The following is a 27,444-nucleotide window of genomic DNA, read 5'->3' as shown; positions in this document are numbered from 1 at the left end:
CTCCCTGCGTGAGACGGGTTAGGGCATGGCTGAAGTGCACTTCCCCTGAGTACCAATGCACATGTGCCAGGTAATAGGATCAGACAGCCTGCGGATCATCCCAAAAGGCCAGTAACCTGTGTACAGCAAACAGCCACCTTCCCATCTGTTATTGCATTCACATGTCTTGAACATCACTCAAATCTATTAATGGTGTTTAATTAATTAATGTTAATTAATCCGACCCACAACATTTAGTGGTCTACCCTGAAAGGACTTCCACCCACTAATACCACCCTTTCACAGAGAGCAGACAGAGAATTAGGAGGAGGAAAACATGTTCTTAGAGAACATCAAATGTGGCTTACGTGTCATAGGTCACTCTGTCCTGGAAAGAATCTGCTGGAATCCAGTTCGAGCCCTTAATGAAAATGGGTCGACCATTGATTCTGAAGTAGAAACTCAGACCTGGTGAGCCAGGAATAGGCTCCTGAACAAGTTCTACTGTCCGAAAATAGGCCTGTGTGAAAACATGAAACAGATTTAAAGCAGACAAAAAATAAATTAAAACAAAAATAAAGAAAGAAAATCATTATAAAAGGGATTCAACTGAACATTAACAGCTTAGAATTTGTCAGGGAGTTGAAAGACATTGTCTCATCTCTAAATTTCTGCTTGATTAAAACACACTGTAATAGGGCTAAAAAGAATCCTTCCAATAAACCTGTTCACTTTTTAAAGTTGCTATCATTTTGAGAGAGAAAGCATGCACAAATGACCATGCATGTGCACGCATGTATATATGTAAGAGACAGGTGCATGTTTGCTTGCTGCAGAATTCAGTCAGAAGTCCAGCTGAAGATCAGTGAGAGGAATACAGTAGTAGCATTAGATCAGACACACTATTTTATCTACACTTTTCTCCTTCCAGAAGGAGACTGCACCAGCTCAGCTCTAAGTCTTGCCCCTGAATGCCTAGCTTCAGGTTCATCCAGAAAAAGCATTTTTCTGCCTTGAAATGATACGTTTTTAATAGGTTTGGCAATCAAAGTGAAAAAGATATGCATGCAAACACAAATGCCAGTTTGGAAGTGAACGGCCCTCTGGCCATCACAGCTGTGTTTGAACAGCATGATCCAACAGTAAGGTTTCAGAGGAACCAGTTCAGCTAAATAACCACTTGCTCTGTAAGGTATTAAAGGTCACTCCAGTTAAAAGCACATCTCTAGCAGAAGCCAAACTTTTACAACTGCTCTTTCAGCCTAATATCTGGTACTGCATACTGCAGATGCTGAAACAAGAAAACACTCCTTCCTGCTGCAGGTAGAAGAAGAGTTCTCAAGAAATCATTCTGGACATTTTCTGAGACTTGACTTCAGTCAAAGCAACAATGCTGCTGAGGGGTATGCTGATTGCACTGGCATAAAACAGTCAACTCTGCAGCCATGAGAGAGCAGTTAGTGGACTGCAATAACACTGACCCCTTATTTGTAGAGGTGTCTTCCCCACCTGCCATGGAGTAGATGTGGAACAGCTGCCATGTTAGGCTCCTGTGCAGCTGCAAAGTGCTCTAGAAAACAGTTCTTTTGGGGAGACTTCAGACTTCTGCATCCTTACAGAATCATGGAATAGAATCATAGAATAATTTAGGTTGGAAAAGACCTTTAAGATCATCAAGTCCAACAGTCCACCCAGAACTGCCAAATCCGCCACTACAACATGTCCCTAAGCACCACATCTACACGTTTTTTAAACGCCTCCAGGGATGGCGATTCCACCACCTTCCTGGACAGCCTGTTCCAATGCTTGACAACCCATTCAGTGAAGAAACTTTTCTTAACATCCAACCTAAGCCTCCCCTGGCACAACTTGAGGCCATTTCCTCTTGTCCTATCACTTGTTACTTGGGAGAAGACACCGACACCCACCTTGCTACAACCTCCTTTCAGGTAGTTGTAGAGAGCAATAAGGTCTCCCCTGAGCTTCCTTTTCTCCAGGCTAAACCACCCCAGTTCCCTCAGCTGCTACTCATAAGACTTGTGCTCCACATCCTTCCCCAGCTCCACTGCCCTTCTCTGGACACGCTGCAGCACCTCAGTGTCCCTCTTGCAGTGAGGGGCCCAAAACTGAACACGGGATTCAAGGTGCAGCCTCACCAGCGCTGAGTACAGGGGGACAATCACTTCCCTAGTCCTGCTGGCCACACTCTTTCTGACACAAGCCAGGATGCTATTGGCCACCTTGGCCACACTGCTGGCTCATGTTCAGCCGGCTGTTGACCAGCACCCCCAGGTCCTTTTCCCCCAAGCAGCTTTCCAGCCGCTCTGCCCCAAGCCTGTAGCATTGTGTGGGGTTGGTGTGACCCAAGTGCATGACCTGGCACTTCTCCTCATTGAAACTCATACAACTGGCCTTGGCCCACCAATCCAGCAGTTCACAACCCTCTGTAGAATGTTTCTACCCTCAAGCAGATAGATCAACACTCCCACCGTTGTTCCAGTTTGACTTATCTAGGCCAGAAAGAAAGCTCTTTTTCTTTCTGGTACTTGTTGTTCATTGTCATAGGGAGATAAGTCTGAAATTAAATAAAGTGAAGGAAAGCTAATAGTAAATTTCAGCCAACTCGCACCAAAGAACAAGTTTGGGTCAGGAAGGCAGGAACCTCATTTTTTCTAGACTACCCCTAAGACAGCAACCACTCCTCCCTCAGATGACTATTTGCTATACCTTTCAAAAAGGTCAGATTATAGAGTACAGCCTGTTGTCTCTGCCACAAGCTACAGTTGAGACAAGTACATGTCAGTAAATCAGGCTAAAATTTACCTAGTTAAGTGTCTTTAAGATAAAATGTAATTCTGTATTTCACACACCCAACAAGGCTGAAGTTCAAATTGGAAATTACTAATCCCACTGTGGGACTGTTTTCTTAAACTTTCAACTTATCAAAAACCATATGGATAGACAGAAAATTATTTCTGGTGGTAGAGATGACAAAGAAAATCACAGCATTTTTTGCATCCTCTTTGGTGCTTCTTAGTCAACTGGACAATTATTAATGAAACACCTAGACAGTGATAATGCACATGAGAAACCAGTTGCATGATTGGAGGCTGCAGATCATTGACCTCAAACTAAACCTCTCTGCATCACAGCAATGACCAAAACACAGAAACTGAATGAACAAAAAAAACAGAACTTGCCCCAAGTCCTGTAGTGTTTTACAGTCTTGCCCCAGCAGCAATAGCGGATTAGTGGCAAGTGGGGCTCAGCATCTGTACCACTAAAGACATTCCTAGCTAGAGAAAAACTACAAAGTCAGACCACTGAGGAGACATTTCAGACTCCCTGTCCAGTATTTCTGTGCACATACATGTACTGTGGACAGTGTGCCCTTCCTTTTTTCTACTGTGTTCCCATCACAAACGGGGTTGGTTGAATATAGACCAGCACGATGAACTTAGTTTTAGGACAAGAGTCTTCCACCCATTCCTAGAATTCTGCAGACTTATCTTAACATGAGAAGTTGAATCAAAAAAATAGTCAGTATTTCATACAACTTTCACAGCTGCCCTAACTACTGAAGACTACAAAAGAAAAACTACATTATGAGTATTACACTACCAAAAAAGTTCTGATCTTCCTTCAGTGAATTCAATTACTTGGAGAAACACTCCTCAGTCTCCAGCATAGCTCTCTTTTGTGACACAAAAGGGAATGGGATTTATAGCTGGGGCTCCCAAAGTATTTGGGAGGTCCTCTTAACAGATGTCATCAGGCAGACTGGGACTGTCTCAGAATGCATTTGTAGTGGAGTATTTATATTACTAACAGCAGTAATGTGATACTGGTTTATTCATGCTCAAGTGGAAGTCATGCAACTGGCCAAATCTGAAGCAATCTGAGAGGCTGAAACACCCAGCCAGGACCACCCATGCAGCAGGAGCAAGAGGAAAAGCTCCTCAGCATCATATCACATTCCCAGGCCTCCAGGGTTTGGTGCCTTGTGTTCCCACTCCATTGCTCCCTCGGGTCAGAGCCCAGCCCCCCACCCTCTCCCACTAACACAGCACCTCTTCCTGTTCCTACAGCAGCTTCCTTCTGCCTTGTGGGGTAAAAGAAGGGCAAGGGGAGACAACTAGCATCTGGCATGTTTGTTTACATGCCTTTCTGGCTACAAAGACCTTTGCCACCTTGAAATCTGTCTGATAGATCTTGCTGCCTGAGGACTGAATGTTTCTCCCAGTCTTGTTGGAGCAACACAGAAGATGCTCTCTAGCCACCACAGACCAATCAGCTGATTCTGTGCAAAATTAAGAAACAGATACCTGTCTTTTTAAGTCATATACAAAGGCTTTGTACCCAGTTAAGTGACGTGTGGATCATATTTGGCATTCCTAGATTTAGCAGTATAAGAAGTCGTAAGGATGAAGATGCCTAGAGCTGAAGTAAGATCACAGAACGCCCCAGTGACCTAACAAATTAGCACACAGCATGAAAGCGGTGTGAAAACTACAAAGCCAAAGGGAAAGACTTCTGGAAGTCATGCTAAAAGGCCTATGGGGAAAAGAGGATGTAGGGGGAAGGAGGGAAAGGTAACTAGAGGTTAAGATCTTCCAAGTACTAAAATAGCCTCATGAAATAAGAAACTCAGTACAGTGGTGAAGAAATAAGCATACAGAAAGATGGAGAAGCAGAATCGAAAAAGCAAACAAATGCCCCACGAGGCAATGAAAGAGGTAATAAATTCCTTGATGTAGGCATGGCAAGAAAAACAACTTATCAACAGCAAAAAGGACTGGATAGACCCTCCCTCTAGAAAACCAATTTCATTCTGTGGTAGTATCTGGCTATGACTTTGTTTCACATTACTCTGAGAAACAAACTCTAACCGAAGTATTCAAATAGAAAAACAAAACAAAAACAAAACTAACCCTGTCCTGGATGTTGGCTTTACTCTGTTTTGTTTCTCTGCTGCTCTCAACAGGAGCAAGTAGGTACTTCCCTCAGCCAAAGAGGTTCCCAGCACAGCTGGCTAGAGCTCTAGAGCTCCTCCAAGTACATACTAGGGGGCTACCCGGAAATTTTCCCAAAGGATTAGTTAATGCTTTGGAGAGTACTCTAAAATATCAGAAACCAGACAGTAGCTCAAGCTAAGGGTAGCTGAATCTGACAGGAGACAAAGCTGTGTCTTCTCACATACACAGTTCTTGCCCTTTAGTTTTTGCCTGTTCAAAGTTATGTAGATACTCATATGGGGACAAACCACTTGTGAAATGTCTCACGCCTGGTTTTTTTCTTTTTAAAAAGAGGGGTGGGGGTGGGAAATGTATTCCACCTGAATACAGTACTAGGTGGACAACAGAACAACTTTCAGGAACATTTATCCCTGACTGTATCTCCTGAACTACTCAAAGTTCTTTATTAAGCCAGATGAATGTTGCTATTCAGTCTTGCCGACAAGAGAGCAAATTGTGTTAGAACATGAAAAAACTGCATATGGAGAATTTTTCCACTCATACAGCTCAGGGCAGGGGGTGGTGGGTGGGTGAGTGGGTGTGTCTGGCAGAATCCAAGAAGCTTCAGAGAACGCATGAAGGAAGACTAGACTTTACACTATGAATCTGTAAAGGCTTCGTATGCTGGTTAAATTATAATGCCCACTATGTGGTGCATTTGAGTTTTTTCCCCTCTCTTTCCCCTTATGGAGAAAAAAAGGTTTCTGAGTCTCTTTTATAGATCATAAAGTCCCTATGATAATATGCCACAGGGCTCTATGAAATATCCTGAGACACAGCTACCCAAGTGGAATCAATTAACTTTCCTATCATTGTGCAGTTTTCACACAGTAACACCAAAATTTTCCTTTTTACAGGCTTTACCTCCATATTTCCTATAACCAGTTTTTCCAAGCATAATATGCCAAGTTTATTTGGTGTGGGTTTAAAATTATTTCAAAATTAAATTGCCAATAATAGCAAAGAGGAATTATTATTATTTCATAATCAAACTAATGGCTAGCCCTATAAAGACTAAGACTCCAGAAGCTACTGCTATTCACAGGCTTTTTCACACACACAAATGTTACAGTGAATAGAAGTTTTAGATGCCTGGTGACCAGATTTGTTTTTAGTGAAGCAATACACATCAGAACCACCTAATAAATGTTAAAATTTACTTGGTTGTTTCCACACGTTGATAGCATAAGGAGCCCAGTTCAACTGTACGATTTTTTTTTTCAATGGACAATTGAAAATCACCTCTTCTAGGTTTCTTAGTAAACCCAAACAGTTATACAGCCAGTGTGTTGCAGGAACCCTTATGCAAATATCCCTGAATATTATTTTCATGGTCATATTTAAGACATTACCTCTTCTTAAACCTCAAGCACATTTATCAGATTCTAATAAATGAATGTATGTTAGCTTTTTAGGAACGTGTCTATCCCACAAATTTTTTAAAAATTGAATTAACAAGAAAAATCTCAATAATAAACCTTCACATAATTTATAGCAATCTAAGGAGGTTTTTGGTGCATGCTACAAAACCATCAGCATAATATATCAAGTTTAAAAGTGCATTTTTTTCATGAGATAGAAAACTTTAAAAGTAAACATCTTTTCCTTTCTGAGGTTTCCAACTAACTGTAAGCCATCTTCCAGTCTCAATGCAAGTAAAGACATCCCTACATGCTAAGGCTACCAGAAAACAGGTAAACATACATTGTGACATAAAAAATACCTCGTTTCTCATTAGCATTTTCACATGCATATTAGAATCCACCAAAATATTTAAGAGCTCTAGATAACCTGCCATGCAGAGCAGATGTCCTAAAAGCAGCAGTTCAATGCCTGCTGTAATCAAGATGAAGGGCCCACCTTTGAAAATTTCTCAATCTGGTATCCTGCCTCCATGATGAAAGTTGTTGTCATGTTGTATCCAGTTTGCTTTCCATGTCCATTTGGCCACCAAGCCTCCACTGCAGAACTCTGGAATGTACAAGAAGGAAAGTCAGAGCAATGGATATAAAAAGAAGCAAAAAATGCACCTAAGGGCTCAGACATCTTTGAGTGAATTACCACAGGTCTAATGAGGTTTTGTTCCTCAGCTGAGCCATGGTAACTGGGATCTCTTCAGCTGAAACTCTGAGGTGAAAATTATTTAAAGACAGAAGAATGACTTCTTCTACTGAAGTTCAGGCTATCACTTCATCTTGTGCACAATAGGCCATGAGCAAGAATACACCTGCATCCGCACATGTAACTGCTACCCCTTGCTGAGGTACATTGACAGAATATTCCTCCAAAACTCAAATATCTGCCAGGAGCAGACATTGTTCACTAGGCTCTGGATCATGCCCCTTTTACCTATCACATGCAACATTCAATACAGAGGTGACACTCCTCAGTTGTGACTCTGGTAATATGTGACCATACTGACTGCTTCACTTACGTCAAGCTTTTAAGTCAAATTATAAGTTTCATTCTTTCTTTTCAGTATTTTCTGCTTTTTCTCTGTGCTTCCTAATCACTAGTACTCCATAATTTTTACAAACATAAAAAAAAAAATACCTCCAGGATGACAGAATGATTTAATTTTCTCGTTTTCCTAGTCACAGAGTAATATTTGTATCTTCATCCCAACAGCCTACTTCTGCTGCTCAATCCTATTGCCAACATTTGCCAGTTGAGTGCACAACACAAAAATCGTGAAAGGAAAGCAATAATGCATGCAACCAAACAATGGAGGGATCAGCACTGAATAGAGTCACGTAAGGAGTGCCTCAATCTTTTCAAATAAAAGGCAGCCAGAGAGCAACCCAACAATATGTTTTGCTGTAGCTATACTTGGATACAGTCATGAATGCATCTACTAACATTTCAGCTTCCCCAACACAGAATTTTCATAACTGCTTGTGCAGAAGTACTAATCTCTGTGTTGCACAAAATCAGCGTGTGCCTCAACAACAAGGGAGTGTTCACAGCCGCCTGGCACGGTTGGAGTCTCTCATTGGCCACTAATGATGTCACCCCCATGCTCACCATTAGCTGATAAGCAAATGCTGTCATGTTGGCAACACAGCACTTTGTGTGGCAACTGCAGGAAGACTGCTATGCATCTCCAGTGATAAGCACCACTCAAATTTGCACCTACTGACTTTGCAACACAATCTGCAATGAACTGTCAACTAGAAATAAACTTCTGGTGAGATCTCACTATTTAACATGCACCACACAAGTCTGTCATACAGAGTAAGGGCTCCGTTAAGGTCATCAATACATGAGAACACATTGCAGGGCTTCTCATAAAATCAGCTGATGTGAATTCATGCAGCAAAGCCTTTTGTGTACAAAGAATATATAAAACACTGTTGCTTCTGCTCTGAAGGAAGTGCTCCCTCACAAACTTGCAGTCATACTCCCCTAACAGAATTGTTCTGAGGGTGGGGGAGCAATTAAATAAACCAAAGTAATTTTTGAAGTTTCCTATTGCAGTTCCTGCTTAATTGTAGTCCCTGAAAAGGCTAAGCAGAGACTAATGATTGTTTTAAATGAAACTGGGTATTTGTAATTGCTCATGCAACTTGCATGTCAGATGACAACAGTAACAAAAATCTTATGTTTGTATGCTTTCGTGTCAAAATAAAACAAGGCACACAAGCACACAAGTCACTGAGTGTGCATGCTAGAACATAAATACCCTGCCTGCCTTTAATGCATGCTTTTTCTCCACTCCAACAACTGACAAGAGAACTTGAGAATACATGCATAAAATGCATTCAGGCTGGGGATACAAATGCAGAGTTACACAACAATGGAGAAAATCAGCGAGCCAGTAAAATATTCCAAGGTTTGAGGGCAGACCTTCAAATGTTATTAACTGTCAGAACTGTCAGAAGCCCCAAATTCCTGCTTACAGCACATTGCTCACTCACAAATCTAACCATGCCCTGTGACAGTAAAGCAGACGGCATTGGCTCCAGTGGAGGACACCATCAGCTGTGGCTGCTGCTGTATCTGCCAGGGCTTCCACCCTGCCCACTGGCCTGTGCCCTCCACTGTCAGGTTCAGTTCTGCAGTCAGCTCTACTAGGGCCCTGATCTCTGAGCAAGAAGCCAAGACGAAGTTCATGGTTCTTTTTGCCACACTAGGCTTACTGCCTAACTCAAGACACCTACCTATTTGTCAGCTAGAACAGACAGACCGATTTTCTTCATCTCTCAAGCCTGTATCTTTTCTTAATTATGCTTGTGTGGTAAAACTCAACAGGTTCTAAAAAAAACACCAACAAACCAAAGTCTATAGGAGTTAAATAATGCTGGTGAATTAAGTCTGCCACTAGATAGTTTCCCAACATCCTGTGAAGGTAAGCAGACCAATTCCTCTTTCATCACTGGGATGTATACCAAATTCATCAGATTTCAATTGAGTTATCTCCTCATCAGAGCATCCATCACTTTTCTAAAATATCTCCTGAGTTTTGCCTACCCAAGGGACTACAAGCCAACATAAGGAAGTACTACTGCACAGAATTTCTACCAACCTTACTGCCAGACAAGTTCTTCATAGGGCTCTTTTGCTTTTATTTCCCTGTAAAAGTATCTATTGAGAGACTCGAGGAATGTTTCCTCTCTTTACTGGGAGAACCATGTATACTGCAGTACCCTCTAGCCCCAGTCAGTCCAATAAAAAATATCACAGACAAGATACCTGCTGCCAGTTACGTGAAGTGACACTGGGTATCCATAGGTTATCTACCTAAATAGTTCATTTAACAGTGGCCAGTGATGATGTGGTCTTTTTGTTTTGCAGTAAGAGAAAAACTTCATCATCTTTTTGATACTGAGCTATGTAGCCCCACAGACATCAATTTTTAGAGAGGAAAAGAACTATTGTCCTATCCTGTAAGAGGTTCAGAAATGCTGTTAAAGTCTGGAATACAGTAAGGAAGGGGAGGGAGGCCTAAAACTGACATGAAGGTCGAAAGACACATTGGAAACCAGGGGAAACATCTTGCAGTAGGCTAGGGTTACATACACACTTCCTTACCTTGTTGATGTTTACAAGCAGCACAATGCTGCCTTCTCCAGGTTGAAGCCTCACACTGAACGTTTGCTGCGTTTGCAGTTTTGGAATGTTCACAGTCACAAGACCTGCAATTGGCTTGGAGCTGACTACATCAAAAATAGACTCGATTTCAAGACTCCACTGCTGAGCACTCTTTACTAAGTGAAGGGGAAGAAAAAAATGGGAATTCAGGAACTGTGTTTATGTACCTATTAGTTAACACGATGTCTCATCAGAGAAACAATTCAAACACCTCAGACTAAATGTAACAATTTTCAGGCTGTGTTTGAACCAGACCTACAAGGTTGATCTTCTTGTTCACTGCATTTGATACCTGTGCTTCCATTTGCTGACTCAGAAGACAGCTATGCAATATGATTTATGTTTTGTAACTCTCTTTTTTTCATTGAACAGCCATCCAGGGGGTTTTCAGAATTCTGTACAGAAGTCAGAGACTGTGACACCAGTCACTTCATTAGGAAGGATTTTTTCCCCCACCAACTCCCACAGACATTATATTTGCTTTTAGTCAGCACTTGTATGAACATGGTACTCTTTGGGAAAGATCGTAATCACAAGGCAGTACAATCACTTTTGTCAATGAAACAAAACCAGTATTAACAGAAAATGAGCTGAATTCATCCCAGAGTCACTAGACAAAATGAATGGAGTTATGCTGGGGATGAAATGGGCCCACTGTGTCTAGACTTGACAGTATCTTTATGACCCTTTTGCCACTGAAGTGTGTTGGAGGAAACAAGTTAATGGTTTCTGTGAGATCTCTCTACAGTTACCTCAGACATTCCTCTCCTTTACAGGACTTACTGAATAAGGCAAGACAGGGTCAAGGGTACTCAAGATTAATGTGTAAATTTCCCACTTACTTCAGCAATTAAATTACCTGTCTACAAACACAGCCTAATTAATCCTATACTTCAAATATTACAGATGAACATTCAAGCAAAAGCAAATAAAACAGAAAACAAGGAAAACTTGAACTAATACATATTTTGTATAGACAAGCTACTAACCACTTACTTTCTCTTTTCATGTATATATTCTAGCTCTCCTTCCTCCAGGAGACAAAGAGAGCTTCCTCCAAAACCAAAGAATTACATTCAGGCCTGGTGTCATTTTTGTTGTCTTTTGTAGAATGAAGAGCACTGAATGTGTTCCCAAGTTTCTATTTACACCCAGCATTATCCAGGGAAGACCAATTTTGATAGGTGTTGAAGGTGTTAAAAAAAGCACCCACCCCACAAGTGTCAGCCATTACAGTGTGTTTTCCCTCCCCTCCAAGGGTACATAGAAACTCCTACCCACTCTTACATGCATGAACTGCAGGATCTAGGCACAGAAATCAAGAACAATGAATCTTTTGTTACAGACTCAGTGGTCAAAAGGCTATGACACCAAATCTGATGAGCAATATAACTGCATAGGCAGCTTAAATTCAAGTTGATCATTTGCTCTTTATTTTTCAAATGTTATTATGTTTGAATGCTAATAAGCTTTAGCTCTGCTTCCAAACCATCCTCTGCTGAATGAAAGATGTTTGCTCTCTCCACTTACCCAGAGAGCAAGACTTTACCTACCAGAAGGTGGAGTTGTGGGAATGTGGGAAGGAGCAGAAAATACTTTTACTGGAACTAAATTTCAGAGAGCACACAAGAGTCTGTGCTGGGGCTTTCCATGGAAATTCCAGTCACGTTAATTCTAGCTAAGACCTGCAGCTATTTTAGGAAGCTTTAAAAGCAGCCAGGGAGTGACGTCTTCCGCTTTTATTCATACACAACAACTCTCTTCCCAAGGGCTGAAATTCAACCCAGTGCAGAGGACTCATGTACTAGCCTTTACTACACTGAAGACTGGGCTCAACAGGCAGTGAAAGAAAGCATGCGGGTGGTCTACAATGGGGCCTATTACCATTTACAGAAAGTTTCAACAGAAAAATAACCACTTTTGCTTAGCTGCAATGATCTTCAGGACAAAGAAGAGGAAAATCAAAGACCACATCAAGGGAGGAAACCGGTTTGGTAGGTTAGGTAGTTGAAATGCAGGAGGCTATCCTCTCAAATCGCAGCCTTAACAAATTACCCTAGCATAGCACCACTGCTTTTCTCTTTCACACTTTGTGTTGTGTCCTGAAAACTTCGCACTCTTGAAACTCTGCTCACTGTGTACTTGTCTTCCCAACACAAAACTGAATTCCCATAGCAGCTTTGCCTTCATTTTAAACGGAGGTGAGGCATGTATCTTGTAAGTCTTGGTGAAAACACATACCAATAGAAAAGAAATTTTTCAAAACAGGAGGAACAAGGGCAAACCTGTGCTATACTATGTATATTTCTGCAGTTATTCAGGAATCTTCGGGCAAAAATAGATTACGAATTATATCATTATTAATCATTATTGTTTGTACTTAAGTACTGTTTCAATACCTAAAAGGGCGGGCTGTGGTAAGAACTACACACAAAGTCATAATAAAACAATAGAACTTTTGCTGAACTGATAAATTAATTGAGCTTAACAATAAAATTATTTGTATTCCAAAGCTGAAACAACAACAAAAAGTAGTCACAAAGTAGACTTACCAAAGAAAGAAGTCAAAGAAAAGTAAATCAGGCGATAATGGTTATAGGCCTCAATCCGAACATCTTTCCAGATACCTTGAGTCGGAAAAGAAGGGCCCCAGTCCCAACTAAATGAACACTGCTCCTGGAATACAGAATGATTATGTTACAATTGCCTGTTTTTCACACAGACATTGATGCTGTGCCAGAAATAAAAATTATTTGCTATCTAGAAATAAAATATTGCCATGCACTGAAAGAACTTTTTCAATTTCCAGAAACCCATAAGTCTACAGTATTTCTTCTCTTATTTCTTGGCCAGAACTCTGCTGCTACTTATATAAAAAATAAAATTCTGGACTAAACATCCATGTACAGCAAAATTTTATATTAGTGAGAGAGCAAAACACTACCTAGCCCACCACTTAAAAACCAGTAAAGACGAAAAAACCAAGCCAGCAGGTTACTCTCAATTCAGCTCTGAATGAACTTAGTTTGTAATGTTAATATTTAATTGTATACCTAAAACACAAAGTAAGCAGAAAACTGACAGTTACAAATGTTAAAGTATTTTAAGGGACTGTATCAAATTAAAAATCATGGGTATATCTGAAATACTTTTCTCCTATTTTTGTTGTAACATGACAGATTAGTACAAAGAAAGAGATGCCTATGTCTGGCGCATTTGTGTAGTTCAGTCATGTTCGCTGTTTCTCCCCTTTTTATGGTTCTCATACAAAAACAAAGGGAACAAAAACATGGTTGAGAAATAGCTTAGTTCTGGTTCTAACATCAGAATAACTGTCAGAAATCTAAAATGCTGGTCAAGCAGAGCAATACCTACACTGCCTTCCATTTCGCTGTTTTCAAACCTGGTCAGACCTCCAGTTAACAAATCCCTTGAAGACATCTATTCAGCTGCCCTCCAAGCTTCACACAGCCCCAGCCCCCAAAGCAAATACAATAGATCTCCTCAAAGTCTTGTACAGTGACCTACAGTTCTAAATTTAGAGACTAATAACTTACAGCCGAGGCATACTAATTTTGGCAAACCACACTGCACAATTCTGGCCTATCCCTTGCATCGCTGGAGTCAGCCTGCCTGCCTGCCTATCAAGTTGCAAAAGAGCCTTCCAGGAAGCAAGCACCGTACCTATTTCAAGTGTAAAAACAGGGTCAACACATTCTTAGAGTAATTTTCCCTTTATAAAAAATAAACAAATAATCACTGTCAGACTGTCAGGTTTCACTAATAATATTGCAGAGACTGCTATCAAAAATAGTATGTCACATGAACAATACACTTGTATCACTGAAGTCCATGACCAGTGAGAGGCTTGCCTGTTGCCATAAATTCCTATTAAGATTTAGATACGTTTACTGCACCTAACACTGAACCTCAAACATGTGAACAGCTCTCCGTTACTTTAGGATGGTAAACAGCCAGCTTACCTTCGCAATGTCCTAGTATGTTTGTTTACTTTTAAATGTGACATTGCTGCTGCTGCTGCTGTTGCCATATACTTGGAACTAAAAATGTTTCTGGAAATGTCTGGAGCAGCTTCCAAGCACAGTCTAACAACTCCTTTGAGGAAAAGCACTAGGGTACTTTCGTACAAATTTAAAGGTATACTTCAGTAGAGAATAAAATCATTCCTGGCCATTTTTGCTCTATAAATAAGACTACAATTGTTCAAGTGCCTTCTTCCTTCCAAGCTCCTCCCTGCACTGATTTCTAAGAAACAGCGGACTCAACTTTTTAGGAAGTAGTGAAAATAAAAGCAGCAGCTACTAGTAATAAAGACAATATCTTAATCCTGAAGGACCTTCTCAGGACAACATGGAGTCCATGTTTCCATTAACAGATTTAAAGGAAATTACATCCAGCTTTAAATTAACAGAATTCTAGTCATTTTTTGAGGAGGCTCTGAAAAGACTTTTTTGAAAAGATTTAAAATAATTAACAAGAAAGGCATTTAAATGGAGACAAACCCACACAAAATGAGAAAATCCAAAGTAAGATCATCTAGCCATTGTCTCTAGCTGCTGCAAGGCTATCAGAAATACATGAGATGGTACTCAAATGATAGTTTGCCATTAATAAGTTTTAACAGCAATGAAGCCATGTCTTAAATCAGAGTTTCTGTGCTTCATTCATTGGATATTTACGTTTTTGTTTTCACTAAATATTCACAACACCGTAATAAGATAAGAACAGGTCCTCTGTTAGATAACACTTCTCAGGACATGCCAGAACTGCCCAGTATAAACAGCCCAGTGCATGAGCAATAACAAACGCTCACAAAGCTGCTTGGCTGAGATTTCTACAGCCTTGGCAATAATATACACTAGAATTTGCAACAGCAAACTCTGCTTTCAGCATGCATTGCTAAACCCACCCAGTGGATCAAAATGTAACAAGTACTTGTTTCCCAATGCTATCTTACTCCCCTAGCAGTAAGTCTCCTTCCTGACTCCTTCATGAAAACAGCCTTTTAAACATTCCTGTCACCTAGATATGAAGCCTGGCCTTCTTATGCCTCCTGTATTATCAACATGCTAGATAACAGGTTTCCAGGGGGGACAGGAGGAGGAAGCTGCTATGAAAAATATGCCCTACTTATAAAATGACATTGCAGGTTTCAGAATACATCTGTAAGGACAGCACATGGTGCATTCCTCTTTCCAAGCCTGAAGCCAGAGACAGACAATTTTGCCCCTACCTTTCTGATGAAATTAGCATGGCACTCTCCTTTCTGCACAGGTGGAGGGCATGCCGGGGGGATGCTGTACACTTTGTGACATCTGCTCTGCTCTGCTGCATATGAAACGGCTGATAAGAAACGGACTTCAACAAAATTGACCTCCTTGATCACACTGGTAATATCAAAGCTCTAGGTCAAGAAAACAGAACAAAATCATTACAGTGCTGACATATATTACTTTTAATATGTTATTTTAATATCATACATATATTATTCAAAGGTATCGGCAGACTCTGGTTTTAAAGGAAAAGAAAAGCTACTAAAGCTGAAAAAAGAAAATACACAGTAACATTGTAGATACAAGGAGGTGTTACTGGGCAAACCGCTTTCCCCTTATTGAGTGCCCATTGCAGGGCGAAGCATTCTGCTTGCAAACAGGTGTGATTGAAGGATAACGACAGCAAGAGAATCTTTACCTTCCTTCCTCATTCAGAACCCATTTGCATCTTTAGAAAGACACCCTGTTCCAACTCAGAAAGCTGGTCTATACGGGTGTCCTCCCAACTCACACTGTGCTGCCAGTTTACCTACCACAAAGCACTGAGCTGCCTTTCACCTGAATGCTGTAAAGCTGTATTTCATGCCACCTGCATTCTCACCCCCAAAATGTACAGGAACACATTCTATGCCAGCACCAAATGAAGCATTTGCGGGGTTCCTCACTGGATAACAAAATTTCTTTCAGTATGGCTGGATAGAAGGATAAATGTTTGGTTTCAGAATTATCCTGTGCTATCAAGATAATATGGTTCCAACGTTTAATAGCCATTTCTTCTTCACAGTGTTCATCTGTGACAAGTCAAGTCTTGGCAATTCTTTCAACTTGTGAGCAGCTCAGCTAGCATCACTTATGTCTGTAGCATACAGTAGAAAATTACAAAGCAAAGAGCATCCCCCCAGAGAGAGCCTTCAGTGTCCTTCCTGAAGAACTTGTTGCCACGTGGAACAGGTGAACAAAGCAGAACAGTAATCCTAGACTCAATCTAATACAGTACACACTGGTTTTAAAGTGAAGGCAATTTTATGAACTGTTACAAACTGAGACAGAATAAAGTTGCAGAAATAAGGGTAAAATAATATCACTTCCCAATTCTACAGAGCCTGCTACTGGTAATCCTTTAGATACTCCCCAAATCGTAATTCATTACAATTTCATAAAAGCTCTGTGAAATTGCTCATTTCACTGATGGCAAAACTAAGTCACAGAGAAACTAAGTGATTTGTCCTAGGTCACACAGACCCAGGTGGCAGAATCTAGCTCTGTCTCAGGCCAGTACCTCTGCAATAAAACCTGCCAGAACGGTAAACACTGAGATATGAAGACACCAGATTTCCTTTGTAATTCAGTTATTCCACTAACATTCTTCCTTTAACTTTTCCTTTTTTGATTCTTTTCAGAGGAAAGCAAGGATTGTCTTTTATGCTATTACCCAGAATAATTTTAAATTTTAAAGCTATAAAGTTAGTTTTGAATGGTTTTGCCACACTCAAGATCGTGCCATAATGAGTACTCTCATGCTGACATAGGCTAAGTTCAAAAATGCAAGACAATGTTATCAAAATCCCAGTATCAAAAATCAAAACCCCTACATAAAAAAAAGTGAAAACACAAAGGCTTTACAAGACACGCAATTTCATTTCAGTATTCACATGTAAACCATTCTAATACCAATTAGTAAGTAGATTTACAGCTAATAAAACAGATTTAAGCTTACGTTTTCTTGGAGCTGTGACAGATCCCAAGAAGCAAGACTTATATTATTAGCTGAATTGATCCTCTTGCATGAGTCCACTAATTTAGAACAAGACACATTCACCTCTAGATCTGATCCTGTTGCTACTGAAAAGGTAAGCAGACCTCTCTAACAGTTATCTGATTACACATGCAGTCCTCAGGTCAACACTTTCTGTGTCCAAGCAACCATTTTTATGTATACTTGAATGCACTGAAAGTGCTCAGCACAAAAGGGCTTTGAAGAAAAAACAAAAGCACCTTCAGATATAAACACATTACTTACATATCTGTTGAACATGTTGTCTGTTCTCCCAAGAGTGACATTGTTGATCAGGATCTGTGCTACTGTATCTACACCCTCGAAAATCAAATTCACTTTCTGCCACTTTCTACAGAAAATAACATATGCATTAAAAAAACATTATAATACATAGGGTTAACAACACAGAGAAAGTGTACAATATAAAAATGTATATCACCATTATCTTTAGCAGCAGTTGCCTCAACTATCTCCAAAAATGTTTGACTTACTGTGGCTATGTTATACTTTTAAATAGTAAAATTAAGATGACAGCTGAAGTGGCTCGAGTCTGCAACACAGCATGTTCACATACCCACCAGATATAAGACAGACTAGTTTCCAATTAGCCTAAGTATTATCCTTCCTCCGCTGGCAATTCATAAGTAATTTTTAACAGTTAAAAAGGACAGGAAAAAGCAATTACTAAAATGTTCTTTAGCAACAGCTTTGCAGCTGCACATTATTGCATAATTTGTTTTATTAGATACAAAAGCATTAAGCGGATTTTGAGCTGATGGATTAACTCACAGTTCTGCATGAAAGATGGCACAGAGCTATTTTAGACATATCTTTACTGCATACCTGATGTCAAAAGGAGTTTTGAATGTCCTGCTGTAAGTCCAGTTATCCAGTGAGATCCATCTGTACATCACGTCATTAAATCTATAGTATGGATCCTAACAACAGACAACAAAAAGAAAATTACAAGACTTACTTAGTAATAGTGTTACTACATGAAATGCATCATAATATCCATCAGATGAGCACTTCTTATTTCAGACAGTCTGCAAATGCAAAATCTATCTTATTTTGTTAGTTCTGATATTCCTTTTCACCTTTGAAATAATACATGAAAGCAAAGCTTTGGTAATACTTGACTTTACTTATATAGGTCAAAACCTGTTTGTTAAAATCTTCATACTCAAACTAGAGGGAGCAGAATTTGGTTTTACGTAATAAATGACTGGGCTGGAAATTAAAAAAAAAAAATCAAGACAGCTTCTCACTTAAGAGAGGAACAGAACATGATCACCCTCATAATGATGGAGAAAATAAGACTAATAGGATTTTAAGAGGCAAAGAAACAGCATTTTAGGCCTCTAGGGACAGCAGTGAACAAATCTCTACAGTTTAAAATAATTGCAAATACTCCAGTTGCTTCTTGTCAACAAGCCTTAATGTGGTAAGGCTTAATGAAATTGTCCTATTAGGAAGGGAGGGAGGAAAAGAAGCAGCAGCAACACAGTTTGGCTTGTTGTATAAAATTAAATGACTACTCTTGAGAATAATGCTGCATTTATACTGAATGTATTCTTTTCCCTACCCAGGAAGAATAAAAGGCACAGTCGGTTTAAATTATGTCCTTGACCTTTTTGGCTTCATGCTGTATTTATTACCTTATGGTGGGTCACAATGTTCCTCACCTAGGCTGAACGAATCAGTTACGTGGACCTGACAACCCACCACCTTGCACCTCACAAAAAAGGCATCAGAAAGCTACAGTGTTACATCCCCTTGTCAGTTCAGAGTTCAGTCTTCTTCAGCAGCTGCACAGCTGAATTGCTTTCCCAAAACAAAGACCAATCTCTTCTGGACTGCATGACTCAAACCCAGCTAAGAAAGAGCATAGCTACATTAAGGCTGGCTTTGATACGAGTGTTCTACAGTACCAGCACAGCTAACTAACTGCCCTGAATACCCAGATTCATGCTAAAGAAAATCTGCCCAGCTTTTTTTTTTTCCTCCTTGCTGAAGCTCAATTTTTCTCTCCATTTCAGTAGTCAGTATAGATAGTAATGACACTTCTGGATTTGAACTCTTCTGAAAAACTTTTCATATCTCATATTTGTTTTATAACTAAGAGGGTCAGGCTCTGTAATATAAACACAAACCTATTTACATAGCAGAGCAAAATCATAACATCTAAGTGACTGTCCTCAGCAGCATAATCCCTTCTGGAGTCCCACAGTAACATAAATGTCATTCCTTGAGCCCATATAGAGGGAAAGTTGTCACCTTTCCTCTACATGCTATGCTGTGTCAATCAGATTTCTTACTACAAGGGAACAAGAGTCGGGAAGGAAAGGTCTTGTCACCTCAGTAAAACTGTGACTTCTGTATTAGTAACACAGTGTACTCTCTAAAAGTTAAGTCATCTCAAACTTACCAGAACAATGACTGAATTGTAAGATATCCATACCATTACTTTCATATGCAAAATCTTTTGTGGAATATATCACAGACTTTTATTAAGATGTAAAATATAAGGCTAATAAATGCATATTAAAATGCAAAATTTAGGCTCGTAAGAGAAACTCCATTAAGATTACTGTATTGAGACAAGAAAAGGCAAGCATCAAATGTCAGAGACCATGAAACCCCACATTATGCCCTTAAGCACATTTTTAACAACTGTCTTGCTTTAACATCATATAATACTTCATTTTAGGTTTTGCTTTGGAAAATGTGCGTGTTAAATTTCAATCATTGCCACTTGTATGTGTGAAATATTTAACAAAAGGCATAAGATGCAAGTCGTAAATACACTATCAACAGCAGACTGTAAAGCCAAAACCAATTTGGTTAGTGGTCAAACAACCAACATTAGTGCCTTGTCAAAGATCAAGACCCTGCATAAAGAAAGCTGCACTGTTTTTCCCACAAAAGCATGGATAAGGAGATGTTAGTGAAGAACAAAACTGGTTGTTAAACACCAAAGAGAAGTGTAGGAATGTTTCATCAGAGGCAGAAATTACATCAGATGGGCTCTTACAGCAGTTTACAGAGCTGCTTGTTTAAATCTCCTTAGAGCCTACTGCAGATCCTTTTTCCTGAAGGGGCTTTCTTCATCTGTATTAGTCGAAAAGCCTTCTAACTTCAAGAAATGCACTGACTGCTAAACCATGTGTCATAGAAAGTGCCAATTAGCCCCTTCTGATTCATACAAATACTGTTTCCTCCTCACAGGCAACCATCCACCTTTTTAGATGGGAAAGCTCCTAGCTTTGTGTACCTTTATATAAAACTTAACAGTTTACTAATATCATTGCTACATAACTAGTAAAACAGCTTATATATCACACAGAAAAGCTGTTAAATGCTAATACTGGTTAGTCATTTTAAGCATGACAAATGTTGCTTCTTCTAAAATCAGTCACGTGGCAATGTTCAAGCTATGATTTTAAGATAATTCTCAAGGTTCAGGAAAAATGCACAACCACAACAAAGCTCTGTAAGAAAAGAAAATTACTTCTCCCATACACTTGTGAGATTACTGACTTTTTCATTATTAAATGCAACTGTTTTGAGTGCTGGAAGATGTACCTATAGAAGTCAAATTGTTTGGATTTATCTGAAACAGAATTTGATCCCACATTAAATCAGCTCACATTAAAATGAAAGTTTTATTTCAGAAAACTGGATGGGAGCATTTGAAAGACGGTAAGAAACAGACTGAACATATATTAAATATACTTCACATTCATTAGCTCAACATGTTCCTGGAAGCCAGTCACAGAGGGGTGGAGTCACTACAGCTATTTTTAGGTCCCACCAAACAAATTCTGAACCACTCAAGCTCCCTGCCTGTTTGTACTCTGCTCCCAACTTCAGTGCTGTAAGCAAGCAGCAAATCACCTGCTAAGATGAGGTTAAAAGCCCTACTACAGAGCATTAAAAGGAAGCAATTTCCAGTTCGGGTAACAGGACATCAGCAGGACTTCCAATGCACTGGCAGCACTAAACTGAAGGCACTGCCAAGCAGCTAGATGGAAGCTCCTCCTTGCAATGATTTTAAGGGGATATTGAAAAGCTAGAGTCATATAAGCTAAGAGCTTCTCCTGTTAGAGCAGGAAATGGATGAGACATGAACACATCAGAAGTGAGGCTCAAAGCCCAAGGGAGTGAGTTGCACCAGGCACACCCTGGCCCCACGAAGGGCCAGCTTCAGGCCCCCATCCAGCTGGGAGTCCAGAGGAGCATGGCACAAACACCTGAAGGACACTAGACAGAGGCAGCTGTATCCAGACAGAGGACAGCGTGTAATAAAATGAAATGTAATACAGGGAACAAAACCCAGATTCCTTTGCCTTATCCTACTTTTCTTATCTAATTTGAAATTGCCTCTTCTCTCATAAATCAACTCTGTTGATAATGTATACCATAAGAACATCCTGCCGATGTAACAGATTACCAAAATAAAACTTGCAAGTGACATTTCATGCTTTACAGTTTAATGATTTTACTGTTGCCAACTTCAAACTGGAAGCTAAATAGTTAAGATATTTATCGACATCCATGCACTCATTGATACCTCAAGCAACAGCAGTCAGGACATTTATACAATTTTCAGAAGCCCAGTTTCACATATTTGCAGCTTGAAGTCAAGCTGAACTAACAGTAGTGATGAATGCATCGTATTCTTGGAACATGAGTTTTGGAAGTTCATCCTAAAGTAATTCATTTTCAGTAGTCACTCTAACAAAGCAGTAAACTGAGTTTCACCTTATGCTCAAGATGTGTTACAGCTGAACACTGAGCCAAATACTACTGAAAAGTTAATTAACAAGCTATTAATACCCATTGCTTAATACTCTCTGAATACCCTGCTGTATTTAATAGGTTACTATAACTTTTATCTATATTAACTTCACAAGCTTTTGAAAGATAAACTGGAGTGCCATTTAATATTCATCCTAAGTTTCACTAAGGCATTTGAACGCTTCCACATATGTTCACACAACTCAGCAGAGCACATATCTTTTAATGGAAAATAATACATTATGTCATTAATGAATGTCATTTAACATGTTAGAACCATACACTACCCAATGCAATTGTTACCTAGCTTGCTTTGAAAAATTTAAGTTACAATGAAGTGTCAGAAAACACACAACGGTATATTTTAGACAAATGCAGAACAAGCTACAAAAAATACACACTACTTTCCATAACTGCAGAAATATCACTTGAGATACATAAGCTTCTGTCTCTTCTAATATATTTTAATATCCAAGTATGACCAAGACCACGGTAACCCCCTGTGTCAAGTGCATGCCCTTGTTGTATAACGGCAGAAACTGCAGTGTTGTCCAGCCCCTATATTAGCATCACAGTTGCGGACCCCCCATAACAGTTATTTACAAATCAACTGACAGTTAGTAAGACAAAACAGCCTTTCTTTATGAATGCAAACAGCTGGCAGATGAGAAAATCCAGCTACAATAGCCATATTCATCAGAAATTTTACAGGAGTCACCTGCCAGCAGAAACAGCATCATGCAGTACTTGGACAGTACATGCTAGAAGACAACTATTTCTAGCACAAAGATTTAATGCACAAGTTACCTACTCTGATACATATTGCTTATCAGAACTGTGCCTGAAAGAAAACACTGTGCTGACAGTAGTTTAAAACTAAATCTTCAGACAATCTGGTTTCTGCAAATCATTTTCCAGAGATGCAGGGTTAGCCATAGACTCACTGCAAGTTTGTAAAATGTTTGCACTTACGCCCAAGCTTTGCACTACTTTTATTCAAGTCACTATTACACTTGTTTATGTGCATTTCTCACGTCTTTTTTAAATTTTACATGTAAACAGTAGTAAGAGCTATGGAGTCCTAATGAAATTTTATTAAAACAACCCAGCTGAACACATACTCTGATGCTATCTCCTGCCCCTACAGCTTCTATCATAGTTAATCCAGCATTTGAACTGTGATGGTTGAACACAGAAGAAAATAATACTTCAGTAGGAAGCTTAAAAGTATCTTCCCCAAGAGCATTTTCTAAGATACGTGCATTTGGTGCATTCAGAAAGATGTGTCCATCCAATGTATATTTTATAAGCCAAAGAGTAAAGACATCTCTAGAACAAATGCTAAGAGGATCCAGAGAGATGAGTAATGAACCCTCAGTGTCAGATGTCTTTCAATTCAAATGCATGGCTTGCACAGCAGATTAAAGTAAGGCTACACATGCAATCAGCTAGAGCATCCCTGGGCAAAAACAGTTTGCGCATCGACCTAAATTTGAAATGAACCACACACTGATACATAAGTTGCTTGCAGCCTACTCTTGCAATCTAAGCCCCATTTTGCAGGCTTAGTATCTGGCAGCTTATTCTTGCTGCCCTCCTTCCCCTCATTTATGAGATACCCACTAAGCTACATTGTTGGAGCAGGCCCTCCCAAATTTGTTTTAAATTTGTTTTGGGGGCTAACCCATGAAAAATTCCCAAGGACACAGAAGCAAAGGATGCAGTGCTATTTGCAAATCACACAGAAAAACAGCACACAGATTTCACTAGGTCACTGAACATATGGGTCTCGCTATCCAGGATAATTTAGCTCCCACCAGCTTTGTTCCCCTATTTCCTGGTGCAGCTTTTCAGACCAATCTTCACTTTTGATTACAAGCAGTAAGCTTTTCGATTGCTGGTCTAGTGACATTTTCAGTAGGATGAGTAAAAATCCTGCACTCCACAGCAAAGAGTAGAAGGAGCAAATGAAAAAGACACTGAAGACCAAAGGTTTTGTATTTAGGCAACTGTAATAAAACTCCTAATTTTACACTTGACACAACCCCAAAAAGGGCTGATTTCCAGAAATAATGAGCACTGAAGAAACAGAGCAACCAGTGCTCTATGCCTCTAAAATTCAGGCTGTGTGCGTGCTTTTGTATAAATAGGAATATAGGAGTATGATTTTAGGCAGCTGCGTTTGAAAACATTTAGTCATAAGCATTTTCACTGCAATGAAGAAACCTCAGGACAAACATCTGAGCCACTCTTTGCAGCATAAAGCCACGCACTGCAATAACAAATTATGTCACCGACTCCCTCCAAACAACACAGGTTTGCTGCTTTGCAGAACGCAACAACTGGTGGCAGGGATTGATTACATTTAACACTATCTGTGATAGATTTAAAATCTGCCGAGGTTGCTCTTGTATTTTGGTATGTTCTCCCATTTATCTTTTAAACAAAAATGTGATTTTAAAACAATACAGTTATCCTGGTGCAAATATTTCTGTGAATGCTTCTTTCCATAAACTGGGCTTTGCTAAACTAAGAATGGGCTTAAATTGATCTTACGTTACCTGTACACACCTATACATAGAAACAAGTTGGCTCATCCTGAGCTTGGAACTAGGCAGACACCAGCTGGGTCCAGTCCAGAGGTCAAGCAACCACACTAGTGAAGTATTTCAGTTAACTCAGCTCCTCGGCAGAGTGTACTAATTCTACTACCAATTTAGCAACAGTTTCCAGACTACAGCAGGTTCAGGCATGACCATATCACCACGTGTCTGGAGCAAGTTCATGCTTGTATTCACATAAACATGTTCCAAGTGTCCACAACCAACCATCATCGATTTAATTAGCCAGGCAATCCATTAGCAAGACCCATGCTGCTGGCCAGCAGGCTGACTAAGCTTTCAAGCCTCTCTGCAGGCTTGGGATTCTGCCCAGGCAGCACATGACAGTTCATGATCGCAGCCTCATTTCCAAATATTATACTGCTGCTTAAAATGACTAGAATGACAAGTCAGTTTACAGCAATGCAGCTAAATTAGCAATCACATTTTCTAACTTCCTAAGAGTACATAATGTGAGTAGATAAATGTGAGTCTTTCATTACGTCATTATCTTGCATGCATGAGTCAGTGCATTGGTCACAGCTTCTCCTGAATGATTATTCACACTTCTTATAGCAACACCTCCCAGCAAAGGCAAACATCTGAGACATTCAGTTTATCTCATGCACTTTTGCATGGGAGAAACTGGCACAATTCTCTTCACTGATTCTCCATATATAGTCTACCTGCCCACTGCACTTTTTAAAACTTTAGGAAAGCTATTTTTAAACCTTAAATGTTCAAAATGTCACGTCACTTAGCACACAGATGTTCAAACAACAGACCATCATGGCTCAGCTTAGTGTATTCACTTTTCCAATGTTGGCTATTTCTATTACCTGGCAATGACACTCGTTGGAATCTATTATTAGTACTGGGATTCCCAACCTATGGCAACACAGAATACTACTAAAATTATCCTGCCTGAAATGGCATCACTTTCTATTTATACCTCTGTAGCTTTAGTCAGAGTAGAACAGGAAAATAATCTGGAGAATAAAAATTACAGAAAATATAAAATGTATGCATACAAAATGTATTTTTAAAATGCTTCACAAGAAACGCAACATTGGTACCACAATAAATACAATACATAGATATGTCTGATGTACTCAGACAACATATGACAGTACTTCACATTTTCTAGTACAGAAGTGTATTTATCAGTTTTATAGAGGATAACTTCACTATGTTTTATTTCTTTTCCTTGTTCAAAGTACACATTTCACTTTCCACATGCTTCCTTTTAAAAAGGCATCTTATTTTAACAATGACCCAGTTAATGCCACAGCTCGTCAGGTCCAAGCGACAAGCAGCTTACGCTGCTATCAGGGGATCTGGCTACTAACCTAAAACAGCAGTTTTGTTCATTTGTCCCAGAAAGTGGCCACTGTGTTTTCATAAATCTAAAAACTAAAAGAGACAACTGTAACCAGAAGCAGCAATGCTTCTTAGAAGTGTTAAAGGAGTACCTAGTCTTTTAAAGGAAAGTTTTATACTCATGTTTCAGAACACACTTCCCTTAGGCAGCACGCAGGTATCCAATCTCAACTGTTGCATGTGCTCTGCAAGTATTAAAAGGGATTTTTAATGGACTGAAATCCCTAGATTTCTTGCATCAACAAGCCAAACTTCACCAGGGCGGGTTTAGCTTTTCATTCTTTTGAGGCAACATTGTAGGCAAACCTGACTTACACAGGGTGATGCTTACTGTAGGTATCTGGTGTCAGCACCTTGGTTCCGTGCCAGAACCACAGTCTCACACAGCAGAGCACGGGCTTGCACTTGTATCCTTGGCCCGACCCGGGACTGCTCCGCCGTGGGTAGCCTCAGTTATCCACCTGAGGACACTGCAGCCACCAAGCCCTGTGCCACTCGAGGGGCTAAGCGGAACAAAGTCTGCCTGCCGCATCAGCCACGCCAGCAAAGCCGGAGGGGTTGAGGCGGCTCCCGGGACAGAGCGATGTTTGGGGGGGGTGAAGGGGCTGCCTTTAGCCACACTCCTGCAGACCCCTCACAGGGGCTCGGCTCTTTCCTTTCGGCAGGCTGCCCACGGCGAAGCCGCACGGCGGATGCGAGGCTCCTCGGGCGCCATCTCACCGCGGCTCCCTGCCCGGCCCTGCCCGCCGCGCCTCAGGCGCCGCCAGACTCGGCCCCGCCGCCGGAGCCGCCGCCGAGGGGGAGCCGGCGAGCAGGGTGCGGCTGCCTACCGTACCTGGATGAGGCCCCGGCGGTGCAGGGCGGTGTGCACGCAGCCCGGCACCTCCCCTCGGAGCACCACCGAGCCGTTCGCGTTGCCCAGCCGCCAGCTCCCCCGCAGGCTGCGCACCTCCGGGCCGCCCGCGGCCGAGGCGCCGGCCCGCCGCGCAGTCGCCAGCAGTAGCAGCAGCAGCAGCAGCAGCAGCAGAGCTCGGCCCGCAGACAGACGGCATGGCGGCCGCCAGGAGCGAGCGGGCTGCCCCGGTGGAGCGGCGCTCCCCGCCATGGCCCGCGGAGGCGCAGCTGCAGGACGACAGGCGGCCGGGCCGGGGGGGTTACCGGCCCCGGCGGCCCAGCCGCGTCCTCAGAGAGCCGGGGCGGTGCTTCGGGCCGTTAGCGACCGTTGGGGGTGGGGGCGGGGCGGGCGCGCGCCTCCTCCCGCCGCCCGTTAACGGCTCCTCAGGGCCGGCAGGCCGCTGGGCGGCGGGAAGCAAAGATGGCGCCGGGGAGACGAGGCGGCGCGGCCCCTGGCAGCACGGCCGGCCCGCCGCGGGGAGGCTGGGCCCCGCCGAGCGCAGCCCGCGCTGGGCGCCCCTTGCCGCCCCCTCCCCGGCTAAAGCGGTGACGGGCCCTCGCACCGCCCCCGCCCGCCCGGCTGCGGGAGCCGGTGGCGCAGCGGGGGGCGGGCA

At 41.2% G+C, this 27,444-nt stretch overlaps 1 protein-coding gene across 2 annotated transcripts in view; it reads right to left on the bottom strand.

Annotated features, from left to right (window-relative positions):
• MANBA (mannosidase beta) overlaps positions 1-27,444 on the bottom strand; it is a 59,437-nt gene that overhangs the window by 24,149 nt on the left and 7,844 nt on the right. The window contains exons 1-8 of one of the 2 annotated variants that reach the window (XM_055700236.1): positions 26,772-27,076; positions 18,000-18,094; positions 17,400-17,505; positions 15,340-15,510; positions 12,638-12,761; positions 10,026-10,201; positions 6,855-6,965; positions 348-499 (exon numbers count right to left, since the gene is read on the bottom strand). In XM_055700236.1, coding sequence (XP_055556211.1) covers positions 348-499; positions 6,855-6,965; positions 10,026-10,201; positions 12,638-12,761; positions 15,340-15,510; positions 17,400-17,505; positions 18,000-18,094; positions 26,772-27,041 — 1,205 coding nt within the window. In that variant the 5' untranslated portion in view covers positions 27,042-27,076. Of the gene's footprint in view, positions 1-347; positions 500-6,854; positions 6,966-10,025; positions 10,202-12,637; positions 12,762-15,339; positions 15,511-17,399; positions 17,506-17,999; positions 18,095-26,771; positions 27,077-27,444 lie in introns of those variants that run through there. The other variant, XM_014278479.3, reaches the window with a different exon arrangement.

Source organism: Falco cherrug, chromosome 1, assembly GCF_023634085.1.
Source record: "Falco cherrug isolate bFalChe1 chromosome 1, bFalChe1.pri, whole genome shotgun sequence".
NCBI lineage: Eukaryota > Metazoa > Chordata > Aves > Falconiformes > Falconidae > Falco > Falco cherrug.
The sequence above is the reverse complement of the archived record's forward strand: the minus strand, read 5'-3'. Positions and strand labels throughout refer to the sequence as shown.